General features: G+C 41.5%; 1 protein-coding gene across 3 annotated transcripts; it reads right to left on the bottom strand.

Annotated features, from left to right (window-relative positions):
* Positions 1-42: 42 nt before the first annotated feature.
* CHRNA6 (cholinergic receptor nicotinic alpha 6 subunit) lies at positions 43-13,577 on the bottom strand. Of its 3 annotated transcripts, XM_027708475.1 has the most exons (7): positions 13,402-13,577; positions 11,017-11,156; positions 9,193-9,237; positions 7,988-8,097; positions 6,866-7,856; positions 1,444-1,493; positions 43-804 (listed from the first exon to the last, which is right to left on the bottom strand). In XM_027708475.1, exons 1-7 carry the CDS (start codon positions 13,478-13,480, stop codon positions 789-791), a joined length of 1,431 nt encoding a protein of 476 aa, XP_027564276.1. In that variant the 5' UTR covers positions 13,481-13,577; the 3' UTR covers positions 43-788. The 3 variants fall into 3 exon arrangements, with proteins under 3 accessions (XP_027564276.1, XP_027564275.1, XP_027564277.1); XM_027708474.1 differs by having other exon boundaries at positions 43-1,493; XM_027708476.1 differs by lacking the exons at positions 11,017-11,156; positions 13,402-13,577 and adding an exon at positions 10,490-10,551 and having other exon boundaries at positions 43-1,493.
* Positions 13,578-25,281: the final 11,704 nt, after the last annotated feature.

The following is a 25,281-nucleotide window of genomic DNA, read 5'->3' as shown; positions in this document are numbered from 1 at the left end:
AACACACAAATTCTTCAAGAAGGTATATTTCAGGAATGATGTTTAATTGACAGGCTGACAAAATAAGCCATGCTTGTTCACATATCTGTTTGTCAGTCACTACATAATTATGCAACATTCAGGAAGATTACAGAAAATATAGTTTTCTTCTAGACAGTCATGACTGGCTGCATTAAGACAGTTATATTCTTGTCATTCCACCTTTATCTCTTAGATATACATTTATTCAATCCTATTCTCTTTATTATGGAGCATCACAAAAGAGTAAAAGGACAGTCACTGACTTCAGAAACACGGATTCATGCTTTCCAAGGATTGGTGATGATCAAAGCAGAGACTGATGCGTGGCAGACACTGAAAACACTGCACTGACACTGCACAGTTAAATTTAGGTGCTCTTAAAAGAAAGAATTTGAGTTTTGTACTGTTGAAGCGACTGGGTTTAATTGGAGTGCTGCCTTTTAAAGAAGAATCCTTGGGCACAAACCCAACAGAATTATAAATGGACAAGGGACCTAAGGGTAAACCATCCATGTATTATAGAAACCACATTAGGGTCACATCCACAAAGTGTTTCAGGATTAAGCACACTAGGATTGGGAGTCTGGTTATGTAGCAGCAACCTCAGCCCCAAAGGATGTATCCCTGCAGTTACAGGTTTGCACACACAGCACTGACCCATGAGGAACCAGCAAACAGAGCATTGCTGCACAGCTGTTCAGGCCAAGGTGCTCAGCTTTGCACAGGATTCATGATATCCAGCCTTCTTCTCCTAAAATGTGTGTAATCTAAGTTGGCCTGCAGCTTTAAAAACAGGAAAACTCAGATCAATCTGATTCTGTCAAGCCAATTCTGTCTGTGATGAGTACCCACTCAGGAATGAACCCTTCCATACTGGGCCTATGTCTGAGCCTAAGCTAGCAAGAGTTTTCAGAGAGGAAACTTCCGTGGAATTAGGACCATTGTTAATCTGACAAGAGAGATGTGGCTTGGAAATCCTACTGAAGCTCATCAAGGTCTTGGTATTCAGTATCAGGAAGCAGAGGGGACTTTGGTCACATGCAAAACATGTGGCAGACAAACTAGTTTTTCAAGATTTCAGAATCATGTAGTTTTCAAATGTGTATGCCTCACATGGTTAGCACATTCTAATATTAAGTCAGTTTGCCTTCAAATATGATTAAGTGCTTAAGACCTGTCTGATTTTAAATACAAATATAAATATGTGCTTTATTGATCTGGGACCCTCTGTGGCTGAGTGCTGAGGAGGTGATGAGCAGATGGGTTATGTAAGAGGAGAGAAATATAAGGTAAATTTACAAAGCAAAAATGAAACAAAACCCAAAGTGGGTAAAAAGCAGTGGATCAAGTTATTTATCTGCTATTAGTGGCTGGATAAAGAGTCCTGCAGTCCCAAACACACAAATGATTATAAATACCCACAGAAATACTCTGTCTATCACCATAGCTACGTATTTCCAGTCATCTTCCACCTGCAAGAGAATAAAGAAAGAAAAGGATAAACTATGTATGATGTTACATGCAATTGCTAGTTGACAGCATGCAGTAGAAATGTCCCTTCTGCTTTTGAATGTGAGGAAGAACATACATGCAAGTCAGGAATGTTGCTTGTCATGCTTACAATTGCTGCAGTTTTCAAGTCTCTTCCGAAGGGGCTGATTTTCTAGAAGTGTTTTGCCGCTTTTGGCTGAGAACATACAACACTGTCCTAGTCCGCTGAATCCTTCTAAACGTTCCAGTCTGTTGGCAAACTCTGGCTGTGATGCTGACACTAACAAATAGGACCTGGTCCTGTGGTGGGTGCAGAGTGGGGTGATGTAACAGCAGGCAAAACCACCATAGCTGCACATCAATGGACTCTGTCAAGGGATTTATCCCGACAGCCTGCACAAGAGAGTTTGCTATTCTGGTCTGATTTGATGCACTGCCTTTCCAATCAGGCCCTGTTGATTTCAGAAAACTGGACAACTGGACACATGGACTATAGCAAGTCTGACAGAGCAAACTGCAGTGTCTGGTCCTAAGCAGGACAGAGTGGATTGTGTTTGCCTGAGAGAGAGACCTTAGAACCAAGTTCAGTGAATTTGCTGTCTTTTAAACTGTACCTTTTAACTTGTACTACATACAAGAACCACTGTATCAGATGAACATTTACTCATTTAAACAAGTGACTGGTTAAGAGCTCTCTGCTGAGGGATCTTTCACTTGCTTTCCTAATTTCATTATATTTTCCTCCAAGGTGCTGCTGCTGTACTTCACATGAAAAAAAATGCAGGAAGAACTCCAGCTGCTGTAAATGTTGACACAATTTTTAAAGGACTTTTACTTATGCAGGACAAGTGCATGATACCACCCATATTGCTTTGTATGTCTGGCTGAAAGAGAAACAGCCTCCAGAAAAATTTTCTCAGTGCTTGCCTGACAAAAAAATCCCTTTTTTCTTCCCCCAAAGGAGGGTTTTGGTAAATGAAAAATCCTGCTTCCCATCCCTTGTGTGTTTTTGAAGGTAAGATACGGAGCTGTTGATGCACCCACCAGACTAAGAATAGAATTTCGCGTAGCAGGAGAGATTCGCAAAAGCAAATAAACAAGACTGGCAAAGGAAGACTTTTCATGAGCTGAATAACAAAGACAGTATGTTATTCAGGTGACTTCACGGAAAGCCTCTTCTTTTTTGGAGTGCATCAGAGAAATCAGCTGAATACAGTACATGGGTATGTTTTATGCACCTGATGGGAAAGTGCAAGCAGGGCTGAAATGTTTGGGTTGAGCAGAATAGTCAGGGCATAGGTACTAAGCAAGGTTCAGCTCAGTTCCCATCCTCCTCTATGTTAATAGATCCCTTTCTTTTGCATTGGTCTGGCATGTACTACCCACTCATCCTATGAATTCAGCCACCACACTGTAGCCCTTTATTCACAAAGTTATGGACTTTGTTTTCGGATGAAACTTCTTCTTCAGGGCATAAAAAAAAAAGAGGGGAAAAAGTAATCTTTGGGTTTCACAGAAGTTGCATGAATTTCAACAAAATATTCTGATAGAAAGTATATATCTCAACATTTCCCTTACAAAGTTTTTGCGGTTTTCAGTACAAATACAGCAGTATTTAGTTTTGAAATTGATTTTACCATCAAAGAGCATCTGAGAAATTTCAAAGGTAAAAGTAAAACTTCATGACAGATCAAATATGTATGTTTCATTAGGTTCTAAACTTTTTAAAAATATCTTGAAGTGTCAGCGCATTCCTGATCCTTGTGAGGTCTGGATGTGGGGGGATATCACAAAGTCTTTCTGGCAGCTGCTTTTAGTTACTTGTGATTACACCTGAGGACATGGCCCCAGAATTCTCTAAATTCCAATGTGCATAATTTTCTATGACAGTAATCCTAATTAGGATGAAAGATTTACCACCTCACACAAGCAAATTCAGTAGTTTAAATGCCAAATCTCACTTTTAAACCCCCTCTCTTTTCTTTTTAGTTGGTCTTTATTCACCTCATCTGTTTTTATTCAGTTGTCTGCCCCCAAAACTCAACTATTATTCCAATGTATGTTTATCATGGCTGAAAATACTGTATTGCTGAAGCCACAATTATTCAAATCACTGTAAAAAACTGGAACATATCAGACTGCAATGAAGTACAGACAACAGCATTCTGGATGGATTACCTTGCCAGACTTATCACCAACTGAGAGTAGTTCTCTAGATCAACTGCTGTGTTGCTAGACAGGCCCTGTTCTTTAAAAAGCAGTTTCCAAATTTACTTGTTCCATTACTAACACAGAAAAGCAACCTGCTTTTCAAATAGCAGACTTGGTATTGGGATGTCACTGCTTAACAAGCCTGAGTAGTGGAAGAGGGTTGCTTTTGAGGATCTACAGGAAGAGGGCTGGAAGAGATCCTGGAAACTCCCATCTGGTTTATCACCTGCTCTACGGCAGGATTGACTCTGTTTGAACCACTGCTGATTAAAGTTCATTTCTTATGGACATAGCAGGCTAATGCTCCTCCCCTTTTTCTTTGAAGGTTGAATCTTGTGTTTATTCCAAAACGGTCTTGCTGTCTAAACTATCCTCTAGGGATAGAAGAGGAACAGATGAGAACACTTTTCTTGTTCCATTCCCAATGGATCATCTATCTCCTCCCTTTCTGTAGGAAACTTCAGCCCATGCACAGGTATAAAAATTTTCATTTCTACACCCAACAATACAAGTTCCTCTGGGCTGCCCTTCTAGACTGTGTTTTCATTTGCCAGAATTGCAGTGCCATGCCTATCTGGATCACAAAAACACAGAATCATCAAGGCTGCAAAAAACCTTCAAGAACATCTTAGTCCAACTGTCAAACCAACACCACCATAATTGCCCCAAGCCATATCCCCAAGCCACGTTCAGAACACTTCCAGAGACAGTGACTCACCAGTCTTCTGGGCAACTTATTTCAATTCCAATGAAAGTTTTTTTTCTAATATGTAATCTGAACCTCCCCTGGTGCCATTTAAGGACATTGCCTCTCATCCTTTCTCTTGAGACATGGCAGAAGAGACTGACCCTCACCTTAATGAAACCTCCTTTCAGGCAGAGAACAGTGAGGACCCCCGAACCTCCTCTTCTTCAGACTAAACCACCCCAGTTCCCTCAGCTGCTTGTCATAGGATTTGTGCTCCAGACCCTTCACCAGCTTCCTTGCCCTTCTTTGGATACACTCCAGCACCTCAATGTCTTTTTTGAAGTGAGGGCCCCAAAACTGAACACAATACACAAGGTGTAGCCTCACCAGTACCGAGTACAGTGGGACAATCACTACCCTAGTCCTTTTGGCCCCACTATTCTTGATATAGGTCAGGATGCCACTGGCCTTCTTGGCCACTTGGGCACATAGTTGACTTGTGTTTAGTTGGCTGTAGAACCAGCATCCCCTTTTCTGCTGGACCACTTTCCAACCACTCTTCCCTCAACCTGTAGGGCTGTGTGAGGTGGTTACAGCCGAAGTGCAGGACCCAGCACTTCACTCTATTGAACCTCATGCAGTTTTCCTTGGCCCATTGATCCAGCCTGTCCAGATCCCTCTGCAGAACCTTCCTACCCTCCAGCAGATCTACACTCCTGTCCAACTTGGTGTCACCTGCAGACTGACTGAGGGCGCATTTGATCCCCTCCTCCGGATCATTGATAAAGATATGAAACAGTACCGAGCCCTGGGGAACAGCACCAGTGACCCAGCTGGATATAATTCCATTCACCAGCACTCTCTGGACCCAGCTATCCAACCGGCAAAGAATCCGTCCACCCAAGCCATGAGCAGCCAGTTTATCCAGGAGAATGTTGTGGGAGATGGCGTCAAATGCTGTGCTGAAGTCTAGATAGACAACGCCCACAGCCTTTCCCTCATCCACTAAGTGGGTCACTAGAAAGAGATCAGGTTGGTAAAGTAGGATCTGCCTTTGTGAATCCATGCTGGCTGGTCTTGATACCCTGGCTGTCCTGCATGTGCAGTGTGATGGCACTCAGGATGGTCTGCCCCATGACCTTCCCCAGCACTGATGTCAGACTGACAGGCTTGTGGTTCCCCAGATCGTCCTTCTGAGCCTTCTTGTAGACGGGCATCACACTTACTAATTTCCAGTAACTGGGACTTCTCTGGTTGACCAGAACTGCTGGTAAATAATGGAAAGTGGCTTGGTGAGCTCTTCTGCCAGTTCCCTCATTACTCTCAGGTGCTTCCCACCTGGGCTCACCCATGGGCTTGCAGGTGTCTAACTGGCATAGGAGGTCACTAACAATTTCCTCCTGGATTATGGGGGCTTCATTCAGCTCCCCATCATTAACTTCCAGCTCTGGGAGCTTGGTATCCTGTGGACAACTGATTTTGGTATTAAAGACTGAGGCAAAGAAGACATTAAGTACCCGAGCATTTTCCTCATTCCCTGACACTGTGCTACCCTCTGCCTCCAGCAAAGGATGGAGACTCTCCTTAGCCCTCCTTTTGCTGCTAGTGTACTTATAGAAACTTTTTTGTTGTCTTTAACCACAGTGGCCGAATTAAGTTTAAGTTCGGCTTCAGCTCTTCTAATTTTCTCCCTACATAACCCCATAACGTCCTTGTAATCACTCCAAGTTACCTGCCCCCCCTTCCAGAAGTGAAACATTGTCTTTTTTAACCTGAGTTCCAGCCTAAGTTCTCCATTTAGCCAGGATGGTCTTTTTCCCCAGCAGCTTGTCTTACTGTTCCTGCACCTTTAAGATTTCCTTCTTAAAGCATGTCCAGCTTTCTTGGACTGCTTAGACCTTCAGGTCTGACTCTCAAGGGATTCTGTCAATCAATCTCCTAAACAGGTCAAAGTCTGCCCACCGGAAGTCCGAGGTGACAGTTCTGCTTGCACTCCTCCTAACTTCATCCAAAATTGAAAACTATGATCCCACAGTCACTGTGCCCAAGACGGTCTCCAACCACCACATCTCCTACCAGTCCTTCCCTATTTGCAAACAGAGAGCCCAGTGGGGCACCTCCCTCGGTTGGCTGTGTCAGGAAGTTATCTTCCACACACTACAGGAACCTCCTAGACTGATTCTTCTCTGCTGTGTTGTACTTCCAGCAGACATCTGGCAAGTTGAAGTACCCCATGAGTACAAGAGTTAGTGGCTGTGATACTTCATCCAGCCTCCTGTGGAATGCATCATCTGCCTGTTCATCCTGGCTAGGTGGTCTGCAACAGACTTCTACCAGGACATCTACCCTGCTGACCTTCCCCCCTGCTCTTTATCCACAGGCACTCAACCCCATCATCACCACTGATTTCACTACAATCAAAACAATCCCCAATGGGAGGGTTATTCCCCTTACCTCTTTGGTTTCATTTTGAGACCTCATGTTCTCTGCGATGAACTGGACGTTGCTAATGACATCCTTCACCTCTGGGGGGTACTCCACCTGCTCCACCATCCATTTCGGTGACTGATGGCTCAGTCCTCTCGTGGTGGTGGCGGCGAGTTCAGCTGCCTTGTCACAGTGACTGCATCGCTGCTGCTCCTTCTGCAGTTTGGTATCTTTGTGTTTGCTGTGCTTTGACTTGCCTGACTTACTGTCCGATACTTTCTTGGGTTTTTTGGGGTAATTTTTTTTCTGCTGTTCTAGTGGCCTCTGCATCAACAGGACTTTGGGGAGCAGGTTAAGAAAGACGGTTTTTACCCATTCGGGCATTGTGTGTGTGGTTGGAGTCCTGTAATGTATATTCAGGACAAACACTGTAATGACAATTGACAGAGTCACAAATATCATAGTGAACAGTAAATATTCACCTACTAGGGGAATTACTAAAGAGGTCGATGGGATTGTTTCTGTGATCACCAGTAAAAATACAGTCAAAGAAAGGAGCACGGAGATGCAAAGGGTCACTTTCTCACCACAGTCAGATGGCAGATAAAAAACTAACACAGTCAGGAATGAGATGAAAAGACAGGGAATGATCAGATTTATGGTGTAAAACATTGGCAACCTTCGAATATAAAAGGAATATGTTATGTCTGTGTAGATCTCTTCACAGCAGTTATATTTGATATCATGTTTGTAGCCAGAAGCATCAACTATTTCCCATTCACTATTTTCCCAAAAGTCATTCATATCTACTTTGGATCCAATGATGAGAAGATCAATTTTGGCTTTGTCATAGGTCCATGAGCCAAATTTGAGCGAACAATTCTGATGATCAAATGGGAAAAAAGTAATATCCATAGGACAGGAGCTTTTAAAAATAGCTGGTGGGGTCCAGGTGATCATTCCATCATAGCGAAGGAGGGCTTTGGTCTTTACTTCAACTTGAAAATCTCCCACAGCACTAAAAAAAAACCAAATGAGGCAAAGAAAATTACCATGAAAGTAAAATGTCTGTCATGGAGGCTGCAAGAGGGCACTTTTGAGGGAAAGGGTAAAATGAATCAATAAAATGGGTAAAGTGAATCATCGTACTTATTATACAAGACAATATCTGGCTTCCAAATTTTATCTGCTGGTACACGAACAAATTCAATGCCATCATATTGGCTGGGATCCCATCGCAATTTGTAGTCATTCCAAATCTGAAAGAAGAGTGGACAAAGATTTTAAACCCTTGAATTATCAGCAAATATCTGCTTCTCAGATCCTCCTATAAAACGACAGACTATGATAAAGATGTAAAGTGCAGCACATGGAGGAGGGGTCAATGATCTGAAAGACAACAAGGCCACAACCTGGAGAATACATACATACATACATACATACATACATACAACCAGACATACGTGAATACTGCTCACACTGATTTGCTACTCGGTTCTCTGCGAGGAGATGGGATGTGAATTGTTATCCATCGCTGGTATGCTCTCCTCTGTCTTCCTACATCAGTAAAGACCCTTGCCTGTGAAAGGTTACCTCCCCACTGCAGAGAGGAGATATGGGCCCTGCCGCTGCGATCCACAGGTTAGAGGAGGACAGCATCAAAGGAGACCAGCATCCTAAGGAGAAGGGAGGTACACGTGTACACTAACAGGCAGCTGCTGCCAGGGGACATTACTGATTCCACAAGAGCAGTGAAACATCAAGCCAGGGCAGCAAGGGATGCTGAGCAGCCCTCTTGAATTGCTGCCTAGTGCACTATCATGGGGCCATGCTCCATTGTCTCTCAGCCTATCATAAGTACAGTATCTTTTGTAGAAAAGTTTGTGTGGATCACAATCAGTGCCTGGAGACAATTGGTGCAAGTTGACCATATTTTCTCAGTAGTTTAGGTCCTCTAAGGATTTTTATGTATGTAAAAATGAAAAAAAAAACCTATCAGGAAAAATGGAGGTGTGTTCCTTTTGCTAATAAATGTCTTGGTGGAAATTAATTAGGAATGCAGAGTTGCATGTTTAATCACTCTTTAATGGGTGCATCCAGCTAGATCTACTAGGAAAAAAACTAAAAAAATCAAAAAAACACTCAATGATCACAAAGCCGGAGGAGAATATGCTACACAGGAAAGGAGACAAGAATGAAGAAATAACTTTTTGAGTTATGGTTAATGGGGCTTCTCCTTTTCCATCCTTTAAAATCCTTGTTACAAAACAAGAACTTATTCTATAGTTGTAACTCACAAGGTAACACACATTTGATCATATCAATGCAAAATACATGAGAAATGCAACACTTACATGTCTAAGCCACAAATTTGTTTCCATAATCTGATTGACTTCATCCTAGAAAGAAACACAGGCCAAAAACTCAGTCCACAAAAATGGAAACTACAATTCCACATTTACTGAAACCAGATTTTTTTCTGGCTACTTTTCAGGACTTACATATTGGGCACAGTCATGTGCAGCTCTACTGCAAAATTTTTAAAGCTCTATTGAAAAATCATACTCCATAAATATCAGACATACAAAGAGCTGCACTGTTTTGCCAGTGGCTGAGAACCTGAAGAGCACAAAACTTAGAATTTCTCTGAAAACAGCACCAGAAGAACAATGTTGGTTTCAGTGTTTAAAAAGCTTTGATTACACTATGCAGAACTGGTCAAGATTCAAGAAAATGGCAACTGTATCACAGTGTTCTTGAATTTCTATACAAACCTCTAGAGCAGATGCATTCAAACAGCACTAAACTAGGTCACTCTATACAGAGAGTTTCTTTTTACAATCAATTATTGCTATTGCCAATCAGTGAAGAACCAGGAAGGTGATGCAAGAAACACAAATTTTGGATCCTGCTGTAATGAGCCTTCAGCCTAAAAGTATTCAGAAATACACGTTACCTGTATGTATGAATGCAGGCTGACATTCCCAAAGAAAATATCTGCAAGAATATTGCTTTGGGTAGTTTTTAGTTTTTGAGCATGTGAACTCAAGAGAAATTATGATATTTACCATACAAAGGTGGAAAATGTAGATTCAACATTTCATACTAATGTAAATACTAACGTAGTTCTACATTTAATACTAAAGTTTAAGCACAAAAATAATTTTGAAAGGCCAGTAGGGCTACTGTCTGTGGGTTAAAATATCTAAATTATTGTAAAAATCATGACTCTATCCTGAAAAAATCCACCTGATTTATTTATAATGCTCATTTTTTTCTTCAAAGACAGCACTAGGAGCCAGGGGCTGCAATGTGAGACAGAATTGTGGAAACCTGCCAAGCTACCTGTAACAATGAAACAAAATACTTCCACAGAGGAACTCCAAAAGGTGACACCCTTCACCACGAGGACTTACAATGCCTGCATTTATCCTCTCAGATAACTTCTCTCGACGGCTCTTGCTGAATGTTGCTGCTTGCCTGTCATTTCATTATGGACTCAACCAGGTGCTTCAGAATCAAAACTCTGCCTTTGTTCTGCGGATAATTTGCTTCACAGAGAGATTTCAGCAAGGGCTGAGGCCAGGCTTTGCTCCTTCGAGAGACCCCCTGTCCTGCCCAGAGGGGTTTTGCCACCCCAGACACACTCACCCTTGTGTACGGTGCATCCCAAAACATGCAACACTCATCTCCCCACCGCTCTGCAGGCTGCACTTCTCTTATGTCATGTTGAAACAAACAGACTGAAAAAAAGGCATGCAAAAAAGATCTTACCCCTCAGGACTACTGGGAAACGCCAGTAGACCCACAGGAGAACTGGTCACGTGCTACAGGCAACCCGGACATACCAGGTGTCCCTGAAGTGATCTATCCCTGTGGAGAGTGGGCTTGAACATTCAGCGCTGCTGCTCTGGGCTCTGGAAGCTGCTACCTGGTGCGAAGGGGTTTGATGCTACAGAGTAAGCAAATGAATCTGCTGCATTCAAACCACTTGTTTGAGCAACAGGAGCAACTCAGCTAACTGAAATAACAGCAAAGGTCTCAGCACGTGCACTTAGACCCACAGGAAATGCCAGTCAGGGTGCGTGCAGCCATCACAATCACATCTCCTGCTTCAGCGATTCGCGTGTGTTTACAACCATCCCCAAATCTCAGCAGTATTCCGTAGTGAGCCTTACCACGTTTGTAAGCTGGGTAATGGCCAACTCAAAATACACTCTGACGGGATCAGACACATTTTCCACCGGCCTGATGAACTGGTTGTACTGGGAGAAGAGTTTGTGAAATAACCGTTCCTCTGATTCACAGGCTGTGGTATCTGTGTTAGTAAACATAAAGAATAGCTATGACAGAGGTAAGAAAAAGGGAAAGAAGGCACTGGATAATATACTATTATCCAAATCTGGGCTGTATTTCTGGATCTCGTGCTTGTGACTGTGTATCAAGCCACCAGCCTGTGGGCCTCCACTTGGCTCACCCTGGTATCAGACCGAAGTAGAATGAAGTGTGAAGTAGAAGAAGTAGCAATGTGGTAGATTTAACCTTTGTGGAGTCTTTATGGCTGGATAGAGAGTTCATGAAAAACATAGCTACTTACTCAGCTGAGGCCTCAACTACTCTATCAAATGTGAGGGATTCTGGTTAGATGATTATAACGATGCCTCCTAGTCTTAAACACTATGACTACATTTCATCCTCATGTTTCCTACTTCAACTCTTTAGATAGCACAATTTTTATTCTGAAGGAAGTTCATTTATTAAGTTCTATGAACAAAAAAAAAGTGGAAATATTAAAATTTCTTATAGAATACCACACATCTTTGTAGTGCAGAGCTGTTCTTTGGGAACAAGCAGATCATAGCTGTAACCCCCAGTCAATAAAAATAGACCAGGTGGCTTAGCAGGAACAAGGTATGTGTCAGGCTGACTCACTGCAGAGTTAAGAACCTGTTACATACAGTCCAGACCAGAAATAGTTATTTTCACAGTTCTAAAGGCTACAGATTTTGTTTTAAAAAGGAAAATATTCAATCATGTTGGCTCTGGCAACATCACCTCAAAAGAATAATTTTCTTGAATAACTTCGCTATTACAATGCACTACTATAATTCAGCACTTCCACTCGAAATACTTTATGAAGTCAAGATTTAGAACTTTCCTCTTATACTGTGCACAGCTTTTTTATCAAAGCTCTTTGATGATCCCAAAGATGTTACTGACACAATTGAGGAAAAATTAGTTTTTCAGAATCATGTTCATAAATTTTTTTGCATTAGTTCCAAGTTGCACTAGAATGTATCAAGAAAGCAATCATGATAAGGTTTTATGATTGCAAATATTAAATATAGAATGGGTTTGTGTCAGGCAGCATGGTCTCTGGCACAGCATAGAACATGAATTTTCAATTCACATATTCTTCAGTAAACACAAGGGCCTGTAGATGCACAGATGTCTTACAGGATCCTACAGAGAGACACTTGGTCTAAGCATACTGCACTGCCTTCATGCTTAGGCTGCCTTTCCCCTGTTTTTTGAAAAAAAAAAGTCATTTTGCATCTAAGGTGTTATAAAGCATCCTTGTATTGCAGGGGATTATCATAACTACAAGCAGAAATGCTGGTTACTGGTGACTTGCACGTATGGAAAGAAAACTGTAGTAAAAATTTCATAACTTAATGTTTCATTTCATCCTTTTAGCATCATGAATAGATACATGAATGTCTGTAAAGTTTGGATGTTTGCACATCATGTATTGTGCCACTCAAAAAGGAAATCAAAATTTCTTTTCAGATTTCATCATCACCACTCACTGCTCTGTGACTAGAAGTACACTACTGTGGGAACATGAGTTTCTTAGCAAAGTCTCACAACTAAAGCCAATGAGTCTAAAATCATGTTTCACTTGAAATTTTCCTACTGGCCTTCTTAACAGATGCATGCTTTAAAACAAAATAACAAAACCAGACAAGTGTTTAGGACTTTCACTTTCAAACTTCAGTTACAGATTCTCATCCCACTGGTGTTGCTTTAAGACAATACCTTATACCTTGCTAACACAAGCACTGTGTTTCATACACATCTTGGTCATCAGCAGAAGTGACACTTTCAGAAAAGATATAGTGCCTTAAAAGCAAAAATCCTGCTAAACCTCAGTGAGACTTGTGCATGGAAATGACTCCAGCATATTTAAACATAGATTACAAACAATGGTGAACAACAATTGATCAAGTTCTCACTTTCAAAGGTGTGAGTACTGAATGTGAACATCTTTAGCCTGCATTATTTAAGCACTTGCAAATTCAAGCACCAGATGAAATTACTAGAATGCTATTCCATCTTTATTGTTTGCTAGAAACATTTATTCAATTAGTTACCAAACAAAAATGAAGAGTTTTATGTAAGAAAAGAGGTATTGCTTTAGCTCTCTTAAAATACTGATGAAATGTTACAGATATCAAGTTAGAAATATATGGTAGAGGCTTTACATTTAATTCATTCAGGAAAACAGAAACAGAGACAGTGACTAGCAAATACTTTAGAGACTAGTATCAAAGAGAGCCTACCTTTAATCAAGGATGTGAACACAAATGCCCACACACAGAAAGTGGGGTAGCATGAACACAGCCACCTCTCAGGATGCATTGCTAGCAGCAGAACAGAGTTTCCTTTTGAGAACAGAGGTTTGGGGAAAGACACGGAAGGCAAGAAGACATACAACCCCCCTGGACGGTAAGTAGGTGGTAGAAAGACGGATTTCAGTTTTGCAGCCTGCTGGGCAGAGCAAAGCCCTGCAGAGTTGCTTTCACTACCACTCGGCAAGGAGAGCTTGTGCTGTGCAGAGCGAAGGGAGTCAGGCAGCGTCCTGTCAGGTGACTTCACATTTTCAGTCACCCGCACCCTCGCCTCTGGGGGAATGTATAAGAGTGCAGAAGAGATAGGGAAGGCAAGACACAGGACGGCCGTCGTGGAGCAGGGGAAGCAATTAACTCAGCCCTTCACCCACTCGTTAAGAACTCTCATCGTACTAAAGCAGCTGCTTTAACTATTGCCTGGTGCTCACCTGAGTGAGTCTGTCAGAGTTTGCAGAAGTGAAACAACTTCAGTTTCTTTGCTGAGGACTAATTCTGCAGATGATGGAAATGGATTCTGTATGGTTTTAACATACATCTGAACATTGAAATAAACAAAGCATCAAGTGATGGAATTGCTTGACAGTATTTGAAGTGAATAAATCTAAGGCAAGTAGATTCATTATTGCCATCTGACAGGAACAACTGAGCATGCTAAGTTCTATCTTGACAGAAAAGTCAGCTCACAAAATCAATTTTTCTACCTTTGTGTGTGTCTGTGTGTGTGTGTGCAGTCATTCCTGTGACAGTATCCTGGTGGAGGAGTAAAATAAAAAAAAACACCATCAGGGGCTGTTACAGGCCAAGTTCTCTGCAACAGTGTTACTCTAAATCATATAATTTAGAAACAAACGATAGAGGTTAATGCATGTTCTCTCCTCAGGTGTTCAGTACACGTGTCCTTGCAACAGGAATGCCTGAAAAGAGTCTGTAAGCAAAGGGACTGAGAAACTGAGGGTCCTGTTTAACTGCAGTGGGGTGGAAGGCACCACAGGTTATTTAGTGACATCCAGCCTCCCAGAGAGCAGCTCGGACAGGGAATCTCCTTTATGTGTGTTCAATCCAGCATGAACAAGTCTGAGCGACTGGATGAATGATTTGATCAAAACAGAAACGCTGCTGATCTCCCAGCAGTTACATTGTTGTGTAAGCATAGAGAGAAGGAAAAAAAGCTAAAAAGTGGGAAAAAAGGATGCCCTTCACACTGTATAACAGAGACGCAACGCTGCAGCTCAGAAAAAGAAAGAAATTTATCATTTATACAAGTTGTTAAAATATGGGCAGAAGGGAAGAGGCCCGTCTGGAAGAAAAAGACTTAAGAATGAGTTGACTGTATAGAGAAGATACCTGAAGTAGACAAAGTTGCCCATGGCAAGTTTGGAGGGATGAAAAGAAAATATTTAAGGATTTCCAGCAGAAGCCTTATTCCAGAGCTCACTGTAGTCAGGGAGCCTTGAGCAGAGAGATGAGAAAACAAAAGAATTGAACCACGTGAGTGTTTGGGAGGCTGGCAGTCATTTTGCCCTCAAAAGCAGAAGCAAATTATAGTTGTAAGTAGACACCATAAGGCATGTCTGTGAGGCATCTTTAAGCTGAAGTTAGATATAAATTCTCCTCACAAATGATTTTTAGATGAAAATGTGGGTTTCAGCATAGTGACTTTTCTAGTGAATTTCCATCTTGCCATTATTTTCCAAGGGGGAAAAAAAGAGTTAAAACCACAAAAAATATTTTGCTTCGTAAGGTGATCCTTACTCCCACACTCAAGGTGAAGAGCTGTTTTGTTATGGGGGCAGAAGGGACCAGGGGAAGCAGGTTCAATCAGGAGGCAACACCAATTCTTCAGTAAGCACATGGCAGGAGGGACTGTGCTGGTAGGATCGTGCTGGACTAGGTGCTGCCTTTGGGAAAGGCTGAAGAGAAAGGCGAAGTTCAAATTGAGGCATGGCCAGTGGCTGATGAGGCATCCAGACGGAGAACACAGAGAGACCAGCTGAGGTACTGCCTCAGTACAAGGATGCCAGCTGGGAGCGGAGCAAAAAGTTTGTGAATCTTTGCTGCTTCAGGAGGTACTTAATTTAATCTAACATGAACTGGCCAAAAGAAGTGTCAAAATGCCAGTCTCAAATATACGGTACGTACTGACAGGCTTTCACTTTTCCCTTGACCTCCAAGTATGGAAGAAGAGGCTGATAGTCCCTTTACATGTGCTTTTACTCTCCAAGAACACATAGACTCAGAAAAAAAATATCTGGTCTCTTTTCTTCGGGTGAAGTGGCTAAGGAAAAAGAGGGCAAGCAGCTTGCAGGGATGCACAAAATCTGCCCACTACGAAAATTTCTAGCACACAGATGCACCTCACCACTGGAGCTTGATGTGGTAAAAGCTGAGTGGTAATGGCTGTAAAAAACCTACAACATCTGGACCCATTCGGAGGGTTGCCTGTGTGTCCTACAACTCTGGCTGAAGGCATCTGTCCCGGCGCTATTTGCAAGCCTAATGATGGATCCTATCTTTTGGAATCAGGCTTAGGTCTGAGTGGCTGATTTTTCCTTATAGAGTTACGGAGTTCACTGCTGAGAGACATATCTGATTTGTTTGTGGGCTTTGACAATGCAATGTGTTCACCTGCAGTGGGACTGTGACAAACACCTCTCCAATTGTGAGATACTCATGACCATTTGCCGAGAAGCCCCTGCCTGCAGTGTAGGAGTTCACAGCCTGCCAACTCTTTGCTAACTACCACTAGGCAAGTGAGTTTGCACTTAGAGGCACCAGTTACCCTTTCCATTGCTGGTCTGGAAGCACTGTAGGGGAATGAGACACTTTGTACTGTTTCAGGGCTACCCATATGTTTGTTCATTGTGCCTGCCCTGAAACAGTTGGCTGGGGCCTCAGCGGCACTGAATTTTATGTGTACTCTGCTACTTACTGCTTTTCCAAGCAGACAATTATTAGGGAAGCAACCAGCTCTGCTAGAGCTCCCTCCTATACGTGTATTCACACACAAGTGCTTCCATGGGTATGGGACACCCAATGCTAATAAACATTATGTCAGCAGAAGGAAATCCACTGTAATGGAATCATGAAAGCTCAGTCAAATCCCACCACCTTACTGACAGTTTGTAGTCAACCTTGGATAGGTTGTGCATTAGCCAAGTTAAGGTAAGGACTTGGTAAAGCTCACAGAGGGAAGACTTCTGAGAATTGGAGACGCTTTAATTGATCAGGCAACTAAAGGACAAACTCTAAAGGCTGGGACATGAAGCTGCTTTGCAGGTTCTGAGTGATGAAGGAATAATTTAGCTTGAAAAGTTTGTTTTGAACAGTGCTTTTTCTGCACCTGTGCTGCATGGACAATTCATTACCTTGTGAACACTAATATTTTACCTTAAATATCTTAATATCTCAATATCTTAATATGTTACATATGTTCTGATTCATGGCATTTGAACACTGTCATGTTCCAGGTCTTTCAAGAAGCTTGACTGTAGAAATAAAGCAGGTTTGTCAACCATTCAAGGATTTGGAGACATCAGGCAGGGAGGCAGAGGTCACCTCTGTGACAACTCTCTGGGAGAAGTGTTCTATCTCAGCGAGCACTGGGCTCAAAGGAGGAACTACCAAGAGACATTTTTCACATAAGCAGTTGGGCAAAATGGTCACAAAGATTTATACCTCCCAGAGGCAATCCCAAAATTTATTAATTGTGTTGTTAGAGTTATTCTTCACTAACAAATGTTCACATATTACTAAGGCAGAGCAAACAATTTCTTCCTATGTTCTCCCCTCTGACATCATCCAGATGCTTTCTCAGCTTTTTTTCTTGGTTACTCCTGCTCTGTTTCTGAACTGCGTTTATCCAGCCCCTTCCCCCTCCCTCAATTCAGTAGGCAAACACTTGTCTGATAAGCTCTAGCTTCATGCCCACATCTCACCTTCCCTACCCAGTGTAATTTCCTACAGCTGCATAGAAGCAATACTGACAGCAGGACTTCTTCATCCCTCTTTTTATTCTTCTTCTCTGGATTCAGTGCCATAAGGAAGTGAACAGGCACACCTCTTGCCAGGGCATTGAAAAACAAAGTATTGTATCGTTGTTTCCTCTGACGTTTTAGTGCTGCACCTGCCTCATCTGTGACAATTACAGTCTCATCAGGGTAGGAGGTTGCTATTAATCTATGTTAGCCCTGAGTGCTGTTGGGATCCCCTGTTTTGTTTGATTCCAATAAACCAGGCTAATAAAGCATTTATCAGAAGACTATTAGGAATCCAGCTTTTACTGCCTCGTTGGAAGTCATTCAGCTGTCACAGAAGCACTTTTAGGTCACTACCTGTTGCAGAAGTGTTAGTACAGTCTAGCTTGGTAAGTGTCACACCCTGAGCAGTACATTCACACTCCCCACAGCAAAGCCTGGCTCTCACCCATATGTAAGCCCTGGTCTTTGGCCTCTCTCCTGCTCTGGGACCTCATGTGCCAAAGGTGTTTGCCCTCTGATCCACTAGACACTGGCCAGTGGCTTCTAGAGTGCAGGAGATATGAAGCATGAGTGAGGATGGAACTTCAATGGCTACTGTGTGCACAATAATGTGCTCATGTTTCAGGATCTTTTGTATTATAGCCTTTTTTTTTTGTTAGTCACATTTTAAATGATGGGTGGAAAGAGGTCTTGAAACTTGTATTGATTAGGGCACTTCCACAATCTGAGCATAGCATTTCTTCAGTTCAGTAGCTCGCTCTGTCATGAAGTCCTTTCTTTCTTTCTCTTTCATTTTAAAGAGATTGAACCACAGTACCACTGTGGTCCTGCCTCTGCTGCCCCAGCTGTGAAGTAGGCACTCAATAAATAAAATAAAATAAAATAAAATAAAATAAAATAAAATAAAAAGAAGTAGCCAAGTATTAATAGGGATGCCTATTCTCATGATCCTACCTGCTAAGCAGCTGCAATAACCAGAGTACAGCACAGAAATCCATCTTCTATAAGTTAAAGCATCACTGATGGCAACATCTCCAAAGCACCTTCATTGTACATATGGGGTTGAACATTTTTTGCTTCAGTGACCTCCAGTTCAGACTGACTCTTCTTGTAACCTGCTGGAGATATATAGGCTGATAAAACCCAATCTGTTTCAAGGAACTAAACTCCAAACCAATCACCTCTGTTCAGCTTTTTTAGAACTCTTACTAAAGGAACAAGTCCTAGGAGCAGGTTTTCAACATGTAAAATACATGTTTCCACACTTCCCTGGTGTAGATTGCCTTTCTTTGATGCAAACATATTTTGACATTGTAGGGAGGGTGCATTGGCTATTTCTGTACCCTCTCTTGACCTCCTTGCCACAGATGCCATTTCTCCTCAATCCTAAACTGAAAAATCACAATATATTTTGAAAAAACTCTGAAGAGATATAAATGGAGATAGTCCAGCAGAAATCTCTTTCTTTATGCACATAGTTGTGATAGCATAAATAACATAAAGACCACACAAGCTAGAGTAGGATCTCCTGGAAGCCACCTACTTCTATACTGACATCTGCGGTGCCTCCAGGGATGCTAGTATAGAAAACATTTTATTTCCAAGAAATTTAGCATTTCATAAGTAGGGAAAAAAACCGAATCAAGTAGAAGTGTAAATGGGAATGCTTAAAGGGATGCTATGACATAATAGCCTGAAATCATTGGACTCAGTGACCGTAGGGGGGGTCTCCTAATGCCCTTTTCCTGTAATGATGATAATGGTTATAGTAGCAAAATTGTCAGGGAATATACAATAGTTGTGAGTGTGATGAGTGGAAAGGGGGGGTGTGTTTGAACAGAAGGTACAGGGCCAGATTGAACAAGAGAGTGATGGAATATGACTGCAGCAAAGAGTTCCACACTGAAGGTCTGGGTTTGCCTAGCCTAAAAGGGATGAAGGAATGAAGATGAAAATGCCCAGTTTTAGCCCTTAAATGTTCATTAAATTGTAGATCATTGGAAGGAGGAAGTAACCATGTGAACAGAGCCACACAGAAAATGCACAACAAACAGTGCTCTTGTTGATCCAACAATTCAAAATGACAGTCATGCACTGGCTGAATAACTTCTCTGAGGCTGTATTCTAGTGGTCTGAGATTTCAACCTTAACAATATTTTAGCAAATTCATGCGTGTGTTTCAAAGAAATAACAAAATCCATGGAGATCTTTCTAGTTGGGGGGAAACAAAAAAGTCCTTAAACTAATTAGTGTGGAAAAACTCCTTAATAATTGGGGGGGAAAATGATCATAGTTGTCATGAGGGAGAGGGCTGGTCAGTGAGTTGGAGGACTTATTTTTTGTGCATGCATCTTTTACCTGAAAACTTCCATTACCCCAACAGCTGTTGCTGTTCTTCTTGCTCCCTTCTAGATCTCTAAGGGTACAAAACAGCATGGGCAGAAGGTAGGCAGGAGCTACGTGTACGTATGGTGATAAGTGAACTAACATACATGTGATGACTGACCACGTGGTTACTTCCAAATGAGACACATAGTCTGTCTATTTTTCCTTCAGATGGGGCGAAGTGGTAATCTCATTTGGATTGTTCCCTTTATGCAGTTTTTGATTCACAACAAATTTACAGAAAACTCAATATCTTTAAGATTCATTTCCAACTGACTTTTAGAAGGGTCAGTAAGTGGACAGAAAAATGTGACAGCAAAAATATTGTTTGAACAGGAAGCAAGGCTGAAATAAAGAACAGTTTTCCTACTCTTGCTTTAACCATTAGCAAGAGATACACAGTATATAGTATATAAACAGTACCTCTTCAAATTTTTTTCCCAAATTCTGGAGTAGGAAGAACACTAGATTGAAGGTGGAGGACAAATCTTCTTAACATAGGTCTATCTCCTGGAAGCTCTGGGCCCCCATCATGTCCAAGTACAGCAGAAATAACAGATGCCTGCTTACATGGTGATAAACACTGTATCCATTTATGTACTAAATGTCAGATTCTACCTGGGATAGAAACCTCAGAAATACACCAGAGAGATCTAGACCAGGCAGCTTGACATTCCTCCTGTCACTAATGCTGTATCAGAGGACAGAAGCTGAAGAGAAGCTGAGCATGGTGAAAGCTTTCGTCAGGTTGATACCTTGCTGATGCTGGATACTCTGAAAGTCTAGCTCCCAGCCACCACCCCAGACAATACCAAAAAATGTGCCATTTGAGAGAACTTGTGATTTACTTCTCAGCTTTCTCCTGTAATAAACCTAATCAATGCCCTTCATCACTTTCCCAGGTGACGAAGAAGTTGAAGGACACAGCTTGTCCACATAACACAAACAGGTCATAAGCTTTTGTTTGAAAGTTGTTATGACTTTGGTCCTTACTCCTTATTCTGGAACACTGGAATGATCTACAAATGTTTCTCTTAAAAATTATTCATGTCCAACTCCCCAGTGTTTCCCAGGGCATTATAACATTTTACTGACTCTACAAGAAGGTTTGCACGTGGTGAAAGGGCTCAATATGTTTAAGACGTACTCAAAAACTTCATGTGGGAATGGAAAATAGCAGAACAGGGAGCTGGAAGGTTAAGTAATCCTGTTCATTTCAGAGTCTGTGAGGTGCTCTTACCTTTGGTGTCCTGTGACTTTTGAAGAAACTGTTTTGTTTGTGATTATCTGTGCTTAGTTTTCTGAGTAATTTTGATTCCTTGTGATTAGTGAGAATGCAATTTTTTTTTAACCTGGTTTACTCCCTTTTTCCTCCCAAAGACCATATCACCACTCTGGAACAAACAAACAAACAAGAAGTAGTAATAAAAGTGTTTCTGTCTCAGAGAATCCAATATTTCCCTCTGCACCTGTTTTCTCAACCCATCACAAAAGGTTTCTGGAGTTCCTTAAAGCTAGTGGGCAGTGAAAATGCAGTCCCATAATACACAGGCAGCCAAAATTCAGTGTCAGAAAAATTCAGTGTCAAAAAGATCTATTGTGCAAGATCTCTGCACAAACACACTGACACAGAGCCAATCTTCAAAGAAGTCAACATCTAAACTGGCACAAGAGCCAGGGCATGAAGGAAAAAAACCTCAGTGGTCACATGAATGTATGGAACAGCCAAAGCACTGAGCAATCATGCGAGCCAACAAAAATTGAACACGAAAACGTGGGCTTCAGTGCACTAACCACTAAGAGATACTTCCTGGACAATCAGGCATATTCACAATTATAATTTCATCTGAAACTAAGCCTCTATTTCTGTTTTTCATCAGATTTCACTGGAATTTGGTCAGCAGGAGCCCTTCTGGTACAAACTAAAGACACAAAATATTGAGAAATTTTAGAGCAAAATCAGTAACAGAAACAGCCAGGAATTTAGTCGGGCAAACCTCAATAGTCCTGTTAAGATTCCATGTGGAACTGAGAAAATGTGCAAATGTTTTTCTTTAGATTCCATGAAAACTGATCAAAGCAAGCATATTTAGAGCAGCACTGATGTCAGGTCCTTGACATGCAATAAATCACATTAAGTGTGCTTGGATTTCCCCATCAGCTGAGACCTTTGTCAGAATTCTCCTCAGGGGACAATTTTCTTCTCCGGAAGGAACTGTTGCAAGTCTCTGGAGAATTTTGTCGTCTTTTAAAGAGAAAATCATTATCTCAGTGCTAAAAAATGAGTCTGCACTGTGCCACGGAACTTGTACAAATATTGTGCCAATGTGTCTTAGCAGTGCTGTTTTTCATAGCCCAGAGCTATTTACCTCAGCTGTTTCCACAGTTTTTCAGAAAATCATGCAGATTTTCACATGAAATTTTAATTTCCCTTTAGGTAAATGATGAAAAATGAACAAAAGGAGTATTTGGCCAAATCTAAACTCCCTGACAGAGCTCCTGGTGAGGGGAAGCATGCTATGACTGTAGTGACATACAGCAGCCTCCGAAGAGCAAGCAGCCAAGTGACATCTCCCACGAAATCTCATCATGACACACCTCCTATGTGAAACATTCCAATGGACAGTTGATTTATATGAAGGACAGGGAGAGGACTCTTTTACCCTTAGAAAATGGTGCCATCCTGCTACAAACAGAACCACTCAGACAAAAATCCAGACTTCAGCTGAAAATATTTTTAATCCATTTTATTAATTACTTAATTGCTGGCTCTTGAACGAAGTATGTTGAGGAAGATAGCTCTGGGACTGACACAATTTAAATCCATCACCATCTGCACAGCATAAAGAATAAAGGCACTGCAGCATAAGTGACCAAAGCTCTAGAGGTCCTTGAAACACAATTTTTTAACCTTTTAAGGCTGGTCTAAGTTTGCATCTGGAAGGAAAGCACCTCAAGGTTGCCAAAGGAGACTAGCTGCCCATTCCCATTTCAATGGACAATAAATTAAGATCCAAATCTTCCAGTAATTCAGAAAAGAACAAAACAAACACCACCTTATCGTCTGCTATGTGAAGAGCCATCCTGCTAAGAAAACAGTAACTCTGTAACTGAAGGCACAACAGGGAGCATTCAGGTTAACAAGAGCTAAGCGGCAAGATCTTCCTTTTGGTAGGTTGGTGGACTTGTCCATCTCTTCTATGGATACCTTCATATTAGTGAGGGAGGCATGGAGGCCATCAGCAAAGTTGGCTGACTCTTCTTTATATAGCAAAGCTTTATTTTTGTTAAATTACAGTCTGACAGCTACAGAGTTCTGTACACTTCATTTAACGTGTGGCTTTGTGAACCTCATGAGTTCTGACGTTTCTAGGACAGGCTGAGCCATCAATACCTCTTATGCCTCCGGCCAAAAAGTGTAAGGAGAAAGCCTGATGTCATTATGGTCAGAAACCATCTTTTCTTTTGTGCTCTGTCCGAAAAAGCTTTTGGAAGGAATATCAGCAACCTCATAATGAGCATTGTGACTGAGAGAGGGAGGAAGTGGAAAAATTAATTAAACACATCATCTACTTTAGTTACACAAGTATTGCCACTGGCTATTATCTGTGAGTAAGGCAGTAGCTGAAGGGGAAAGGCTTCAGGTTTTGTACATAGGCATAGGATTAGACAAGAGTGTTTGGTGACCTGTTGTCAATGCTACATCCTTTGTGATGGGGTTTTAAGTTTAGGCAGAGCTGAGATATTCCTATCTTTGCTTCAGGCAGAAGTAGATAATCTGATTAATGGGGGATTAATTCCATCTAACTCCAGCTATCCAGAAATGAGGTGTCCATTTCAAGGCTTTCTCTGTTATCAGTGGAAGAAGATTTGCTGCTGCAGAGCTTGACTTTGAAACAGAGATATCTCAACCTGTTCTGCAGGTACTAGCTAACTGTGGATTCTGGGTGGTTTAGGTTAGGCTAGCTAGATCCCATCCTTTTTCCCTCCTTTGTTTCATCTGGCACAACAGGACAGCAATGTATCTAGACCCTGAGACTGGCACAGACTCTCCCTTTGCTGTATATTTATACCACCCAACACCCTCTAAAATTTGAAAATCAGGTAGTAACAAAGAAGATGTTCAGATGTTCAGGGCCAATTTAAATGAATAATGAGAATTATTTGCTTGTCTTATGGAGAAAACTGGGTGACAGAAGTGAGGAAAAAAATGACAATTCCTTTGCAGGGCTCCGCTGCACAGAGGCTGTGCAGCAGGTCCAGTGTTAGCTTTCTGTGACACATGCCTTAAGGCATTGTAACTATAATATTGTACATCTATGGTATTTGAGCTCATGACTCATCTATGTGAGTATCTAATGAAGCAAAAATTGGTGCAAAACATATGATAGCAATCATCAGTACAGTCGGGCAGCTGAACGCTGTAACTAACTCTTGCAATTTGCTTTTTGTCAGAGCACCCACTAACACATTATTAAAGAACATCTTAAGTCATCCTGCATTACCTGCTTAAGGAGAAATGTAAATATGGAGATATAATTGAATCCAAAGCATGTGTTGAGCTGGAATGTGTATAAAAGGCCAGGAAAATTTCAACTGTCATTCATTCATTCATACTACAAAAGATGCAGCAGTTTTGAATCAAAAGTGGCAGGACACCCCTTGGCTTCAGGGTGCAAATTCAGCTAAAATGTTCCAGAGCCACAAATGAAAACATTTCGGGAAAACATGATGAAGAGCAAAAACGGTCACAAAGTGGCAACTGGGCATCGCAGCAAGTTGGTGCCATGTCAAACATCAGCACCAAGGCAGGCAAGGGCATGTCATCGCTTGTCTGACATATTTATGCTGTCAATGAGCTGCAGCTTGACAAGGAAGAGCAAAGGGTGAAATTCCCTGGGTAGACCCACAGGGAGCGAGCAGCAATGACAGCTAACATCTTCTGGAAGTGAAGTGTTGCTGGCTCAGCCGAAAAGGGCTCCCAGTTTAGAGTTTAGAGATGGCTAGAAGCCTTGCAATTCAGAAATAGTCAAAGTCCGTAAGAAGGTAAAAAATGAAAAAAGAGACACATTTTTTTGCAAAGACATCGCATTTTCCTTAGCCACCTCTATGGCCAGTAGAAATTTTTCAGGTTAAACAGTTTGTGTTTAAGTTTACTAACTTGTGTTTTTTTCAAAATTAGATCTCTCAGACAGAAAATGCTTAATTCTGAGAAGGTAAACCATTGAAATTTAAAGCCAGCCTGATAAACATCTCTAGATTTTACTACTGTGATAACCTGAACCCACTGAATACTTTGTTACTTCTTACATAAAAAGCTATCAAAGAGATTTCCAAGTCCTATTTTGTTTCTCTTTTTTCTATAGTTTGTTTCATCCTTCCACCTTCAACCTAAACATTCCACTGTGAAGAAATTCTTATCAGTATGGTTGAAGTTTGCAAAATACAA

Source organism: Neopelma chrysocephalum, unplaced genomic scaffold (assembly GCF_003984885.1).
Source record: "Neopelma chrysocephalum unplaced genomic scaffold, ASM398488v2 Primary Assembly neopelma1_96246, whole genome shotgun sequence".
In the NCBI taxonomy this organism is placed as follows: domain Eukaryota; kingdom Metazoa; phylum Chordata; class Aves; order Passeriformes; family Pipridae; genus Neopelma; species Neopelma chrysocephalum.
The sequence above is the reverse complement of the archived record's forward strand: the minus strand, read 5'-3'. Positions and strand labels throughout refer to the sequence as shown.

Excerpts from the sequence above, each read along its gene's own strand:
- CHRNA6 (XM_027708474.1), bottom strand. The coding sequence starts at position 13,480 with ATGCATCCTGAGAGGTGGCTGTGTTCATGCTACCCCACTTTCTGTGTG. Across the intron at positions 9,238-11,016 it reads TTACCCAGCTTACAAACGTG|GATGAAGTCAATCAGATTAT; the intron begins GTAAGGCTCACT and ends GTTTCTTTCTAG. Across the intron at positions 8,098-9,192 it reads CAAATTTGTGGCTTAGACAT|ATTTGGAATGACTACAAATT; the intron begins GTAAGTGTTGCA and ends CTCTTCTTTCAG.